Source organism: Procambarus clarkii, chromosome 57 (genome assembly GCF_040958095.1).
Source record: "Procambarus clarkii isolate CNS0578487 chromosome 57, FALCON_Pclarkii_2.0, whole genome shotgun sequence".
NCBI classification, from domain to species: Eukaryota; Metazoa; Arthropoda; class Malacostraca; order Decapoda; family Cambaridae; genus Procambarus; species Procambarus clarkii.
The window spans coordinates 13,534,904-13,551,292 of NC_091206.1; the positions used below are offsets into that span (position 1 = coordinate 13,534,904).

At 43.7% G+C, this 16,389-nt stretch overlaps 1 protein-coding gene across 1 annotated transcript; it reads left to right on the forward strand.

Annotated features, from left to right (window-relative positions):
• Nucleotides 1–856: 856 nt before the first annotated feature.
• On the forward strand, nucleotides 857–1,282 carry LOC138353333 (uncharacterized). Its single transcript, XM_069306211.1, has one exon. The coding sequence runs from the start codon at nucleotides 857–859 to the stop codon at nucleotides 1,280–1,282; it is 426 nt and encodes a 141-aa protein (XP_069162312.1).
• The last annotated feature ends 15,107 nt before the right edge of the window (nucleotides 1,283–16,389 follow it).

Below are 16,389 nucleotides of genomic sequence, written 5' to 3' on the forward strand. Positions count from 1 at the left end.
TTCCCATCTACCAAATTGGTGTTTTCATGGATTTGTTTACGTATATATATCGTTTATAGGTTATTAATATATATTATGAAAAGGATAGGGCCGAGGCCCATTTTTTTTTTAAATGAGGGATGGGGAGGAGGATTATGAAGAAGAGGAGGAGGATAACAGAAGGATAAAACTGGAAGGATGTAGGTGGGTGGAAAGGAGAATATGGGGATGGAGAAAGAGGAAACCGATAAAGAGAGGAGATTGAGGGCTGGAGATTAGCAGGATTAGTAAGGAAACAAATGAGGACGAGGAGACAAGGAGAGAGAGAGAGAGAGAGAGAGACAGACAGACAGAGACATAGACATACAGAGAGAGAGAGAGAGAGAGAGAGAGAGAGAGAGAGAGAGAGAGAGAGAGAGAGAGACAGACAGACAGAGACAGAGACATACAGAGAGAGAGAGAGAGAGAGAGAGAGAGAGAGACAGACAGAGACATACAGAGAGAGAGAGACAGACAGAGAGAGAGAGAGACAGGGACATACAGAGAGAGAGAGACAGACAGAGAGAGAGAGAGAGAGACAGACAGACAGAGACATACAGAGAGAGAAAGAGAGAGAGAGAGACAGAGACATACAGAGAGAGAGAGAGAGACAGAGAGAGAGAGACAGAGAGAGAGAGAGAGAGAGAGACAGACAGAGAGACAAACAGACAGAGAGAGGGGGGGACGTAATTACAAGCATGCATTAACGTAAACGGATGCAAGTCTAACAGTCACACCAATACAAACTGCAGCCGTAATGTGATAGGCACAATCGTGCCCAGAAATTTAATCAGAGTGAAAGGCTACAGAGAGAGAGAGTAAATGGCACTGATGTCTGATGGTCTCCAAGATTAAGAACAGCCAGATAACAGTGTCATTTGAGGACATCAGGATAACAGTGTCATTTGAGAGCATCAGGATAACAGTGTCATTTGAGGACATCAAGAGAACAGTGTCATTTGAGGACATCAGGATAACAGTGTCATTTGAGGACATCAAGATAACAGTGTCATTTGAGGATATCAAGATAACAGTGTCATTTGAGGACATCAAGATAACAGTGTCATTTGAGGACATCAAGATAACAGTGTCATTTGAGGACATCAAAATAACAGTGTCATTTGAGGACATCAAGATAACAGTGTCATTTGAGGATATCAAGATAACAGTGTCATTTGAGGACATCAAGATAACAGTGTCATTTGAGGACATCAAGATAACAGTGTCATTTGATAGCAGCCGGACAGAAGAGAAATTAAGTTGAATTAGTTGTTATTTAATCTTTAGAGCCATATCTCTCTTATTGCAACAACAATGCGTTTATCAACCGCACATATCTGCAGCTACATTAACAGCCTGTGTAGTCAATCTAACATGTTCTGACTGTCAGATTGACTACACAGTCAATCTGTGTCCATTGTCACTCCAAGCGTTCTAATTATCTTCTAATGATAATTTAATCGCCAGTCATTGTGTTTCATCTCCCATTTCCTCGTCTGTGTCGCCGACATCAACGACTGATAGTGGCTATAGAGACGCGTGTCAATCAAGCTCCCATCATCCACCAGGGTCCCCTCAGAGTGCCGGCTTGCCACCGGGGCAAACGCGCCATTCATCCCTGCCCATCCTACCCTCTGTACTGTGGGTCAAAAGTACACTTTTCTTGCATTCTTGGCGATGTTTTCGGTATATTTCTGAAGGCATTCTTCGCGCAAACTCCATCAACAATAACGGCGGAAGTGGGTAGGCTATTGGCGGGAGTTCGGAAGGTTTGGGGTTGGGCCGTTACTCACAGCACAAGGAGGAAGAGTGTGTGTGTGTGTGGGGCTGCCCACCCTGCCTATCCACCCCTTTGGCCAATGGCGTCCTTTACAGCTCTCCCGTTTACGTCTATTCTTATGTAAATGTTCCGCCTTTCAGACCCTCCTATCCCCTCCTCCCTCCATAGTCCCGAAATAAAGATAAGGCCATGAAACTTTCTTATTAACTCCGGCATCGTTAACTATATTTCCTTCTAACTTGGTCGAGTGAAGCTTCTCTTCCTTGGAGACGCTAAATCGTCTACGTTATAATGGCCTCTAGCTGGAACGGGGAGATGTGGGGAGAGGAGAGGACGGGAGAGGAACAGTGACAGGAACGGGGAGATAAGGGAGAGGATAGGAAGGATGGCATGGGTATCCTGGATACATAGTTAGCGGAGTATTTGTGAAAGAAGCGTCGACAAGACAAGGATAGGTCCTCTATCAGGTCATTGGTGTTAACTTGGGAGGTAGTACGATCAGCGGTGGTACTGGTGGTCGTGGGTGGTAGTGTGAGCTGCGGGTGGTAGTGGTGGAGGAGGATGGTATAGTGTCATCAAGTGGGGGCGGTAGTGGTGATTGGAGGTGGTGTTGGCCAGTAAATATGGCGATTGATGGAAGTGTCAAATTACGGAGGTGGTAGTAACTAGCGTGACGGATGGTGGGTGGCTGGGGGTTGACTTAACGGGTGGAGGGGAGTCTTAAATGAACTCTGGTGAGTCTATTATATTGTATTTAGATGTCCAGTGTATGCCTGGATAATACCACAGTCACCACCCCACTGCTGAACTCCTCCTCATCCCCCGTCCCATCCCAAATCCTTATCCTAACCCCATTCCCAGTGCAATATAGTCGTAATGGCTTGGTGTTTTCCCTTGCTAGATCCTTTTCCCCTTCTCTCACAGTAGCTTCACCAGACTTTCAGCCTCACTCCTTCATCAGGCCAATTAGCAGGTTTCATGGGGGAACAGGACCGGTATCACCAAGATATATATATATATATATATATATATATATATATATATATATATATATATATATATATATATATATATATATATATATATATATATATATACACACTTATATCAGCGATAATATCACCCTCCATTTATGTAAGAAACTCCGATATTTAACCATTTGATATCTCTACTACTTTGAGAGGATTTCAGTCTACCATGTTAAGTTAACTCATTTTCTGTAATGGGGGATACTTGACCCTTTCATGTAGATGGGAATGTTGACCTGTAGTTATTTTCGTTTATTATGGCTTTTGGAAAGGTCTCGTTATATCAATTACTTATTCAAGTAAAACATATACACTGGTAAATTATCTTGGCTTAATGCAAATACTTAACTTCATAAAATAATAATAATTCCTCTCTCGACAGGAGCAACACCTTCATAATATTAGTTGATGTGAGTGTACTGGTCTAGTACATTGTCCACGGCCTGGCTCAGTATCAGTACTAATGAACACTTAATCTCTACCTAAATATATCAATAGGCAACACAACCGACTTGAGAATGGTCCAGGACGGAGCGAAACGTCGTCGTCCCTTGAAAAGCACCAAGCCCATAGCACCAAGCTATGGGCTTGGTGCTTTTCCCTTGATAATTCCCTTCCCTTCCCTTCCCTTCACCTTCTAGTGTGTGGTCTGGTCAACAATAGCCAACAACATTCCTATCAATATCAATGAACATCAAAATTTTAATTAGGACTCCCAACCCACACTTTTTTTGTAATACGTCTGAAAATATATGAAGTTAGGACGTTTCGGTCCGTCCTGAACCCTTAACAAATCAAGATTTAATTCTGCTCTTACTCTCCGGAAAAACAAAACAAACTCTACAATGCATCAAAGTTAACGGTTTAGCTTGACCCATTATTAATAAAGAAAAAATAATTTATTCACTCACTAGCCACAAAAAATACACTGATAAATTATGTGTATCAAAATGGAAATATTTATGGACTGACTAAATTAAAAAAACGCAACAATTACATCAACCCTAGATTTGGAACTGCCAATTATGCACTTATAGTTAACATTCTAAATGACCTTCTCTCACTACAAATGAACACATGTCTTTTTTACTCTGACTCTTATAATTCCAACCTAATTTATGCCAGTCTGATATATCATCCGCCATAATTACTATACCTTGGGCCCTCACACTTGGGCGCTGCTGAGATAAATGGCTCCGGGGAAGATGTAGTGCAGATTTCTTGCTGCTGCCTCGCTCGGTGTAGAAAGTCTTGATATAATTCCGGAGTGCTCATCAGTCTGGCGATGACGACTCGTAGGAGTCCTACGTGGTCCTAACGAAGGATTTTTTGTGCATGCGGTGATCGACTGGTGTCGACAATGTAGTGGCGTTCACGTTATTTGAACGCTGGTGCGTTGCCACGGCGGTAGAGTTAAATGGTATCTGAATAATTGTATGGGTGGCAGACTAAAGTCCTGTAGAGTCATTAGCAACTTCGAGAAAAATATTTTAGGTACCCACGTTGGCCGCCTGTTCAGTGAACGACATTATTTACTGGGGTCATGCATATGAAGTGTCTTAACAAGGAGTTTAATTCTTCAATATATTACACACAGAATTGGAAGTCGCAATGTCGTTTCTGGGAACAATCAGACGACTTCACTACTTTCACACACCACACGTTGGCTCGCCCCCTCTGACGACTGCTCTGTTGAAACTACAACTGCACCACATAACAGCTCTCCTCTTCGTTGCTGTCACAAATATCACAAATCCATATACGTTGGCGAAAAATATTTACGATTGCTGGGGCTGCTGCTTATAGTTCTTTCCTAAGCATAGCTATATATTTCACCGCCTGGCCTTCGGTCCACAATCAACCCGAAAACTTAAACATTTGAACGGAGCGTCGTCGCGAACACTCATTCCCTTGACCATGGATATACAAGTGAGTTTTCAACGGCTCAGCTGGGGCGGGGACAGCTTGCATGACCTCTGTATGGTCGTGTTGATTGGCTGCCGCGCCCAGGTGGTGGTTTGGACAACAAGGCTGTTAGACACCGCTGCTCACAATCTGACTCTTCCACCAGTCACGTCTGGCCCGCATGTCCGCAGTTACCTATTTGTTGAATATAAGAGTTCAAGTGATTGAATTACGGAGGTAATTATAGTTACCTACCGAGTAGCATTATCTTTAACACACACACACACACACACACACACACACACACACACACACACACACACACACACACACACACACACACACACACACACACACACACACACACACACACACACACACACACACACACACACACACACACACACACACACACACATATATAAACGTTTTAATTCTCACAATATTTTATGCATGCTGTTTTACTAAATGTTACCCCTCACTAGAGAAAATTGTCAGTAGGAGCATGACAAGTTGGTGTAGGTGGTGAGAGGTAGTGGAAGGTTATCAGAGAGTGAAAGTAGTGTCATCTGGAAATTGAAATAAGTTTATTGAGGTATAAATACCCACAAAGCAATGGGGGGGGGGGGGTAGCTCTATTTCCACCTGTTCAGTACATGTGTCACCTGGAGAAATGGAGATGTGAGTAGTTGATAGCTTCAGCTAGAGAAGTTAGTTGTGGTGGATGGTGGTATCAGCTAGAGATGGTAGTGGTAGCAGGTACTTTCAGGGGTCAAGTGAGAAAGATGGGTGGTGGGGAGGTATATGGTTTCAAAGTAGATTGTGGCGAGTGGTAACACCTGTCACTGTAGGTGGGGGGTAAGTGGTGGATAGGTAGGTGGTACAACTGGCGCAGAAGAGTTGATGAAAGATGCCGCCATCACTAGTCGTTAAATATGGGGGCAGACTCTGAGAAGTGGACATGCAGAAAGCACAGACTCTGTGACTCTTTTGATTCTCAACACGGACTTTATGGGTTGAGAATCAACCCACATAAGATCGCCCATACAGTGGTTGCTACGACAAACTGGTTCACAAAACTCTCGCTCTAATAGAAGAACTTCTATCCAGCCTATGAAGAGATAACCTGCCATGGCTTCCCTGTAGTGGAGATGGACCGATAAAATCAAGGCCGAAATTTATAGAGCACCAGAGTTGCTGGTTATAGTCACAGATCACTTTGCAAAGGTTACAAATTAGATGTCACGATTCAATGTCTTAGGATATAATTCAGAGGTCACATATCATACATCAGAGGTCACTGGTGATATCTCGGAGGTTAAATGTCAGATCTCAGATTTCACCTGTCCTGTTTCTGAGGTCATAGGGTATATTTCAGATCTCAGGTGTCAAATTTCATACATAACCGAACCTTAATCAGATGTCAACCAGAGTTCATTGACAACTCTCAGGTCAGAGTTCAAAGGTTACACTCAGGTCAGAAGCAACATGACTGCGTCTCAAATCACGACTATTTCTTAGGTCTGTCTTTTTCGATTTCCTTTCTGTCTATTACCTGACTTCTGTATCTACTATCACACTGCCTTTCCCTTACCTGACTGTCTGTCTGTTCCATGACTGCCTGTTTATTATCCGACATTATATCAATTATCTGTCTACTATATGACAGCCGATTTATTATCTGACTGTCTGCAGATTTGAGCCTCTTATTTTGTTAAAACCATAAGTCTTATTTTGGCATTTCCTACAACATGGTCGAAAATGGAAGTACATGATTCGTGGAATCATACACCCCGTCAGAGGAACAGGCTCTCATCCAGACATACAGACATACAGCTGGTGGGCTGGTGGAAGAGAGAAAGAGATAGAGAGACCGATGAAGGACGGAGAGAGAGAGTGAGAGCTTGGCTCGTACCGATCTAATTCAATCAATGACGTTTGAAATGTTAATTTAGATGTTTTCCGGTTGGATGACAATTACCTATTAGCGACCAGTCGACCGAGAGAGCCGGCGTTAATTTTAATTTTCTAGCGTTTGGTCATGTTTGACACTTTGGGGGCAGTGGCGCGCGCCGCTATAGGGATCTTTTTTTAAACATATATTCTCCTGTTTAATAACCTAAACCATATGCAGGCGATGTCACAATAACGTGGCTAAAGTATGTTGACCAGACCACACACTAGCAGGTGAAGGGACGACGACGTTTCGTCGTCCCTTCACACAATCGACTTAAGAATGGTCCAGGACGGACCGAAACGTCGTCGTCCCTTCACCTTCTAGTGTCTGGTCTGGTCAACGATCTAAACCATAGTTGGAAGCGGGTCTCCTCGTAACGTAGCAATGATCAGATGTGTGAACTAGTGGATAATTTGGTTTTGTTAGCTGGGTTTGTGCTTGTATCGTGTCTTATAAAAGGGAGAGGGGTTTATTGATGAATTGGCTTGTTTTAATATAGGGGGAGGGAATGTATTTGATGCGTTGGTGCTTTGGACATGTCTGTGTTTGTAATGATATTGGTGGTGGATGATCTGTGGGTTTGCAGAGGCTTCGTTTATCTTCGTTTAGATTTTTGGTGTTTTGCATTTACGCGGTACGCTATGAATGTGTGCTTGCGCGCGCGAGCACACACTCACATACATACACACACACACGTACACTTATACAAATATACAGACACGCATACATGCGCCCACACAAACACCCACACACACACACACACACACACACACACACACACACACACACACACACACACACACACACACACACACACACACACACACACACACACAAGCCAACCGAAGCTGACAGAATTCTCATTAGGTCTGATCAATAAACTCCCTCATGCCTACATAAAGGATTCATCAGGACTCCATTGTTGTCGTGATGCTCATTTCCCCCCCCCCTTCTCCCTCCCCCCCCAATCCTACCAAAAATCGGACTGGGGGAGGGGGGGGGGATGACGGGAAGGACTCGAAACTCTTATCACGACGCATCAAAGTTACGACGACACCATCTCTACCCTTGGTTCGAATCCCGGTAGAACCGAGATTGTGAGGGATGGAAGGAGAAGAGGAGGATATGGAGTGGGGTTAGGTACCTTTGCACTGTCTGTACAGTAAATTGACGTCATCTCTATGCTATCCCTATGCTGCCTCTATGCTTCCCCAATGCCTACCTCTTTGCTACCTTATGAAACTCTTATGCGTTACCTCTGCATTACATTTCGCTACGTTTGCGATAGGAAATATTTCTACCTAAAATATAATTGCCTGTTTTCTTGTCAGCGCTCTGGAGAGTGTAACTGAGAGAGAGAGAGAGAGAGAGAGAGAGAGAGAGAGAGAGAGAGAGAGAGAGAGAGAGAGAGAGAGAGAGAGAGAGAGAGAGAGAGAGAGAGAGAGAGAGAGAGAGAGAGAGAGAGAGAGAGAGAGAGAGAGAGAGAGAGAGTGAGAGAGAGAGAGAGAGAGCTTACCCTCTCCTCATATCCCTTCCCAGAGCTATATGATATACATCCTGGCTTAGGGCTTTCTCCCTCATCGTTTGCAGATGAGGGAAGTTTGGCTACCATTTGCTGTCCCGACAGCGAGTCACTCTGCTGAAACGGGTTATGTGTCCTCCATTAGGGAGCCATTATGTCCAAAAGGAGCTGTATATCTTGTAGGAGAGCCGCTGTGCCACAAGCCGAATATATATACCCTGTACCAGTGATACTATGCCGTAACTAGCAGCATATCTTCTGACAAAGAAAGCGATACAAGTTAATAATGCTGTGTGAAATTCTTGTTATGTTTAACATAATGCTTTGTAATGTTTCCCATCTAATAATGGGCATTGCTGAAAGCAGCTGATAGTCCCTACTTCTCTTGTCGATTCCTCTCAAGAAGCTCATGATGGAACTCAAGAAGCTTAGGAACCTGTACAGCTGAAGATTGACGGCTATAGGCGGGACCAAAGAGCCGAAGCTTACCCGCAAGCACAACTACATGAGTACACTAAGTGAGTACACATCTCTATTCTTTGACACTTCTCTCTTCCTCCCTGCTCATTATACTCCCTCTCTCTCTCTCTCTCTCTCTCTCTCTCTCTCTCTCTCTCTCTCTCTCTCTCTCTCTCTCTCTCTCTCTCTCTCTCTCTCTCTCTCTCTCTCTCTCTCTCTCTCTCTCCCTCTCTCTCTCCCTCTCTCTCTCTCTACACTTCTCTCTCTTCCTGCAAACTTCTCTTTACCTCCAACGAGCCGCACCACCACACTGGTCACCCACAGCGTCCCGGAGGAAGACATCAGGACGCAGGGAGGTCAGAGGGACCCACAGCGTCCCGGAGGAAGACATGAAGACGCAGGGAGGTCAGAGGGGACCCGCAGCGTCCTGGGGGAAGACATGAAGACGCAGGGAGGTCAGAGGGACCCGCAGCGTCCCGGAGGAAGACATCAGGACGCAGGGAGGTCAGAGGGGACCCGCAGCGTCCTGGAGGAAGACATCAGGACGCAGGGAGGTCAGAGGGGACCCGCAGCGTCCTGGAGGAAGACATCAGGACGCAGGGAGGTCAGAGGAGACCCGCAGCGTCCTAGAGGAAGACATGAGGACGCAGGGAGGTCAGAGGGGACCCGCAGCGTCCTAGAGGAAGACATGAGGACGCAGGGAGGTCAGAGGGAGTCTTGGGGGCACATAACCTGGTCGCTCCGCCTCTCCTACCACACAAAAGTCACACAGTGGATCCCTTTCCTTGTTTACAGCGCCGCTACTGCTTCCTGCCTTGGTTCTTACCTCCGGGTGAGACTGAGGGAGGAAGGGAAGAGAGGGAGGGTGGTGAGGCAAGAGAGGGGGAGGGGGATTTAGGGAACTAGGCGAGGGTGGAAGTAGAGGAGACGTGGGAGAGATAAAATGAGAGAAGGGTAAAAGAAGTAAGGAAGAGTGGCAAGATGGAACAGTGTTAGAGAAGGATAAAAAGGGGAAACAGAAGTGAATATTTAAGGGTAATTACTGTATAGTTAGGGTGAGTGAGTGCCTAGGGCACAGCGGTGTGTTTACAACATACATACAAAGGCACAGTAATTATCGAGGATTCAGCGAGACGCACCACGAAAATCGCGATACTAACATGGCGCGCCATTCAACGTGTAAGAGACTCACACATGCGACCCCCTAACAGTTTGCTGGGTCTGGCGGAGTGTAAGACACGAGTGGGGAGGGGGGAGGGGAGGAGGGGCAAATTGGCACTTAGGCAGAAGCATAACAAGGATCATCGACAGTGTCAGTTTGCGGCCTAACAGCCAGTCTAACTACCTGAAGGCTTGGGCAGCCTCGGTTTTATGTAATTGGGTATAAAATGTTTTTTCATTGGATGAACTTGGGATACGCGGCGTGGCCCCTTGTCTCTCCTGTGAGGAAATGAGAAAGCCCAGGGGCCAGATTCACGAAAGCACTTACGCAAGCACTTACGAACATGTACATCTTTCCTCCATCTTTGACGGCTTTGGTTACATTTATTAAACCATTTACAAGCATGAAAACTTGCCATTCAACTGTTGTTATTGTTATAAACAGCCTCCTGGTGCTTCGGAGCTCATCAACTGTTTAATAATTGGAAACAAAGCCGCCAAAGATTGAGAAAAGATGTACAGGTTCGTAAGTGCTTTCGTGAATCTAGCCCCTAAACAGGCCGTACACACGAATTTCTGAAGTAAACAAGTACATTTATGTAAAAACCCGAATCACTTTTAATCAAAATATGGTGTAGGTATTCAGAGTAAGATATATAAAGCAACACACACAAAAAGTTGAGAAAACCAATAGAGAGTTAGTTTGGATATAATATATTTCGAGTGACTTTTGCAACCTGGGATTCATTTGTACCAAATAACGAGTCGGAGATAATTGACCCCCAAAAAAGGAGCATTACTGAGACAAATTAAAATCTTTGTCATGTGCAAAGTTCCCGCAAAGTTCCCGCAAAGTTCCCGTCCATAGATGTTTATACACGGTTCTAGCGGGCAGTTTAATATTGGAATAAAATAAGAAAATAACGAAGAAAATTACAAAGAACGTGTGTAATTATCTTCAACTCGAAATAATAATGAAATCGGTCCCACAGAATCGAATATTTTTACAATGTAATGCACCCACAAAAATTATATTTTAAAATGAAAATTATGCCATTTAGTTTCCCCCTTACCTTCCGCTCTTACCTGTGTGTGGGGGAGCTCCCTCCCTTTCGTCTTACCCTCGTGAAGAGCTTCTCTCTCCTCCCCACTTGCCCAGCTTCACCCAAGCAAAGTTTTGATTACGGTGTGTTCTGTTGAAGCTGGCTGGCCAGGCCTGGTGCCTCACACACTCACACCAAGTGAAGCTGGAAGCTGCCTCTCGTGAAGCTGGAAGCTGCCTCTCAGTGAAGCTGGAAGCTGCCTCTCGGTGAAGCTGGAAGCTGCCTCTCGGTGTGGCTAGAAGCTACCTCTCGGTGTGGCTGAAAGCTGCCTCTCGGTGTGGCTGGAAGCTGTCTCTCGGTGAAGCTGGAAGCTGCCTCTCGGTGTGGCTTAAAGCTGCCTCTCGGTGAAGCTGGAAGCTGCCTCTTGGTGAAGCTGGAAGCTGCCTCTCGGTGAAGCTGGAAGCTGCCTCTCGGTGAAGCTGGAAGCTGCCTCTCGGTGAAGCTGGAAGCTACCTCTCGGTGAAGCTGGATGCTGCCTCTCGGTGAAGCTGGAAGCTGCCTCTCGGTGAAGCTGGAAGCTGCCTCTCGGAGAAAGTGCCCTTTCACAGCATTATGTGGATACCGAGTCATTTACCGCCAAAGGACTACCATCCAACTTAAAGAATATCATGGGGATCGAACCCCCAACCACCCCATGACACTCGCCAGCAAGTCACACATCATCTTGCAAAGTTTGGTGAGGCTAGCCCCTGGCGTCTGGCCCCCAAGCTTGAACAGACAGACAGACATTCCCTCTTACAGATATATCTGTCTGTAAAGCCTTTCTCTGTCTTCATTTACATCGATAAATCAATAGAACTTTATATCTGTAGTTTATATTCATGTATAACCCTGCTGTCTTATATATCTTTATTACATTGTTTGTACAACCTTTAACAACCACAAGCAAATCGTGACGACGCAGAAGTGTTTGTGTGTATTACGTCATCACCAGCTGCGGCTTGTATATTCCGTCATCACCAGCTGCGGCTTGTATATTCCGTCATCACCAGCTGCGGCTTGTATATTCCGTCATCACCAGCTGCGGCTTGTATATTAAGTCGTCACCAGCTCCAGTTAGTGACACTTCTCACTCGGCTTCTCTGGATTGTGACTGTTGGTCTGTTTCTGAAATGGATTTAATATTTCCCTGACATCAGATTAATTCTTTCACGTTAACATAGGATGACGTGTGAAATGTTATTAAACGTGCTCGTTGTGTTAAGTGAATCGCAAAACCCTTGCGACAATCCACAGCACCAGCCTGTCTACTGAAAAGACAGATGGACAGGAACTGAGGTTGGCAGTACTGTCTGACTGAGCACAGAGGGACAGGTAGGGGGTTGTCTGCGGGCTTATTGAGGACAGAGTGTGGAGATCTGTCAAACTGCAATCTTCCCTCGGGCTAGGCTCATCCAGGCGGCGGCCGAACCAACAGGTAATATCATTATTGGTATTTACAGTACGTAAACGAAGCACTGGTTCAGAAGAGTCCACATACGTCATCAATTGTGAGCCGTGTATAAAGTGTCTTTCATTCATAATCAACGAGAAGGGGTTTGGCGGCTGGATTAACGAGCCTTTTGGCCTTTGTTGACGAAGACGGGTATAGCTGACTGGACTACTTCTCGGGGGTTGGCGTCCATTAGTTTCTTATAAAAAGCTAACTCTCTGGTTGGCAGTTTGAAGAGGATACCCTCGACTTCCTGAAGACTTTGCTAGACGTGTATGGTCGTGAGTTAAAAAAAAAGTCTGGTTATCATCCCTTACTAATATGGTGAGTTCTATAATAATAATAATAATAATAATAATGTTAATAGTAATAATAAGAATAAAAAAAATATTATAATTCAACGAATATCAAATTCTAAACTTCTATAATCTCCTGATCAGTATCCTGGTATTATATGGTCCTGTCGCAATTTATAAACAGAGGACAGGGCTGGGACCGCCTGTCAGAGACATGACCTCAGGAGTTACTAAACTGGGCTCTAACGTCCTCTCTGAATTAGGAAGCTTGCTAGAGTTGTGATACCCTTGGAGCATTCATGCCCTCGTCGGCACACTCCCGCCATTTGTCAACACGGTTATTAGTTCATACTTACGCCATCTGTGTGTCAAGAGTCGAGCCATTAATTCCTATCTTCGACATGTTGTGGGTGAGGCGGAGAAGGCTGACGTGGTGCCTCTAGTGTGGGCTGAGGCAGTGAGAGATGATAGTGTCGTTCCTCTGGCTTGTGCTGACGTGAGAGGCAGCGAGACGTGATGCTGTGGTTCCTCTCGCCAGTATTATAGGGCACAAACTATCTCACTCAGACACTTTATTTCATTAACGAAGCTCGATAAGCTATTAGGCTCCATTCTCTCAAAATACTGTAGTAAAGGCCGTAATGCACTCTTATTTGAGAGCCACTGGTCTGTAATGTTATTAACACTAATAAAGATAATTATTATAATTAATATTATATTTCTGGGATAAACAGTGAACGAAGTGCCTTCCTCTGACGTTCAGTCCGTAAGAATACAATGATAAAGGAAACTGCAGAAGTTGCCTTTATTGGCCCTGGTATGGGCCAATACGAGGCTCCAATTTATACCTACCCAAAGTGGAAGTGGGGCGATCTTGACACTTGCATATATCCCACCAACCCACGCTGGACTTTGCGTCTCTGCTCCAGAGGTTAATGAGGAGAGTTCCAGCAGCTTCTATTGCCGCTGTTACTGTTCTTGCTGCCGCTATTGGTGCTGTTGCTTGCTGCTGCTGCTGCAGCAGACCTTAAAACCTTCTCAGCGTAATCTTCTCTCAGAATTACCATAATCCAATGGCAATCAGCGGTAAAATGCTCATTGTTGACCGATTTGGCTAGCGTCCACCTCGCCGAGGACCTGAGTGGGCTCCCAGCAGCCACCTTCACCACGACCACGGACTCTTGAGCCTCTGAATTTGAAGAAAGCAGAACAGTGCAAACAGGAAAAAGCAGGTCCATTGTTTATCACAATGAAATGTGTGAAGTAAAACACGTGTATGGGGCAAGTAACAAAATCAGCAGACTAAGAGACGTTGTCACAGCTCGTATAAGAGTAAGACAGGCTCTTGACAGTTGAGACGCGGGACCAAAGAGCCAGAGCTCAACCGCCGCAAGCACAACTATGTGACTACAACTTGGTGAGTACTTGGCTACAAGTATCGCTTGCGGTTCGGCTTGTATATGGATCTAGATGAAGTAAAGTGTAAAGTGTATGGACAAAGACAGGGACACACACTCGAACACTATATCATGGACTGTAGTAAAATTGAGCCATTCAGAGATCAAACTCACGTTGTATGTAATGGCAAACCATCTTATTACTAAGGATAAAATACCTGAAATCCTTGCACTGTATCCATATTTCGCTTCCAATAGATAAATGACATATGAGATTAAGAAACAAATGGTGTATTGTGAAGACTAATTTTTTATCTTTATTTAATAAAATACGATAAAGACTAATAATAACAAACAGCAGCTCCCCTATGACTCCCCCTATTAGACCTACCATTAATGTATAATGATTTACTGTAATTATATAGCTCTTGAAATAGATCATTCTCTTTAACTAGCTGACATTGTAATTATAAGGTGTGAAGGATAGAAGACATTGCCAGTGTAATAATCTCCGTTGAGGTTTGATAAAGACCTTTTGTGCCCTCTGTAATGCTTTTTGCGCTACCGCTCACAGGATGAGTATGGGGTGCACAATAAACTAGCCGCCGACGGCAGCCACAATAACAAATATCATCCACAGTGGACACATATTACTGCCTCTAGTGGGGGTGTGGGGAGGACTCATTTACAGACACATCAACCCGTTGTCCAGATCTGCCACTCCGTAATAAATCCAACCGTCTAGCTTAACCAGAAACTTGCGAAGTCAAATAATCCATCTAACCTTACGAGTCCGATGCACAGGCAATGTGAATATTTGCGAGTCGTTGCTTTATTGAATATGTTGCGTTTGTGTCGTAATTACGATAACGTAAAGAAATCCGTTTTGTTGGGAGGTTTGGATGCGTGTCCGGTGCTTTCATAGTTGTTCCTCCTATATGTTTATCTTGCCTCATTTGCCTTGTGGCAGGAAGCTTCGTGAACCAGTTTTGTTACTGATGCCGCTAGATGTGGCTCTGGTCGTTGTGTACTCTGGGAACACTGAGGTGGCTTGCTTGTCAAGGCAGCGACCAGATCTCGGTCGACCAGGTAGAACAAAAGCCACTAGATGCTTCCCAAGAAACGGTTCGCGATGCGATCACTATGCTTGTATCTTCCTTTCCTTTGAATCTCTTCCTCTGATGGTAAAAGGGAGCTTACCAGGCACTTTACTGAGCCAATGCTAAACTAAATCTTATTCATCTGAATCTTCTCATCATTGTCTCCATCACTACACAACAGAATTCGCAGGGCAAATGCCATGACTCTTATCAAGGACTATATCATGATAGCAAATTTCAAGGTTGTTGGCTTTGCATTGCCATTATGACTAACAAACCTGTTAAGGATTATCAAGACCACAACAATAGCCACAATCAAGTCCACAACAATAGACACAATCAAGGCCAAAACAATAGCTTGCTGATCAACCTCAAGTCTACCTTAATCCTAGACAATGTTCAGGACTAGAGTAAACTCCCAGCCTATATACATCGAGAAGCGGGTGTATATATATATATATATATATATATATATATATATATATATATATATATATATATATATATATATATATATATATATATATATATATATATATATATATATATATATATATATATATTATTAAATATGACCGAAAAAGTAAGATTAATAATTCTAACACGAATTTTCTCTATCTTTCTTACGTTTCTTTTCACTGTTGATGGTAATTCAAAAATCAATTCTCCAAAATTCATTTTTATTGACTAGAAATAAAAATGAATTTTGGAGAATTGATCTTTGAATTACCATCAACAGTGAAAACAAACGTAAGAAAGATAGAGAAAATTCGTGTTAGAATTATTAATCTTACTTTTTCGGTCATATTTAATAATATATGTCTACAGGAAAGACTGCTACCAAAATATATATATATATATATATATATATATATGTATATATATCTCCTGTGACTGTGTTTGATGTTTCATAATAATATTTATACCGTATCTTCTCACCCAGTAATATTTTATATGCCCCGTCAAACATAATTAAAATTTTGCCTTGACATATTGCATGGAATTCTCTCTATTGCAATTTCGGCTAATATAAAAATATATATATATATATATATATAATATATATAATCCATATCCGATGTGATACCACGTATTTCATTAGCAACGCCATTTGCATATCGGTTCATTGTTAGTCAAAGTCCTGTCAGTGTCAATATTTGGTTCTCTTGTGTGAATTTTAATTAATGGTCTTGGGCCTGGATTCAGTGTCTTTCTGTTTGTTTGAATCTAC

Excerpts from the sequence above, each read along its gene's own strand:
- LOC138353333 (XM_069306211.1), top strand. The coding sequence starts at position 857 with ATGGTCTCCAAGATTAAGAACAGCCAGATAACAGTGTCATTTGAGGAC.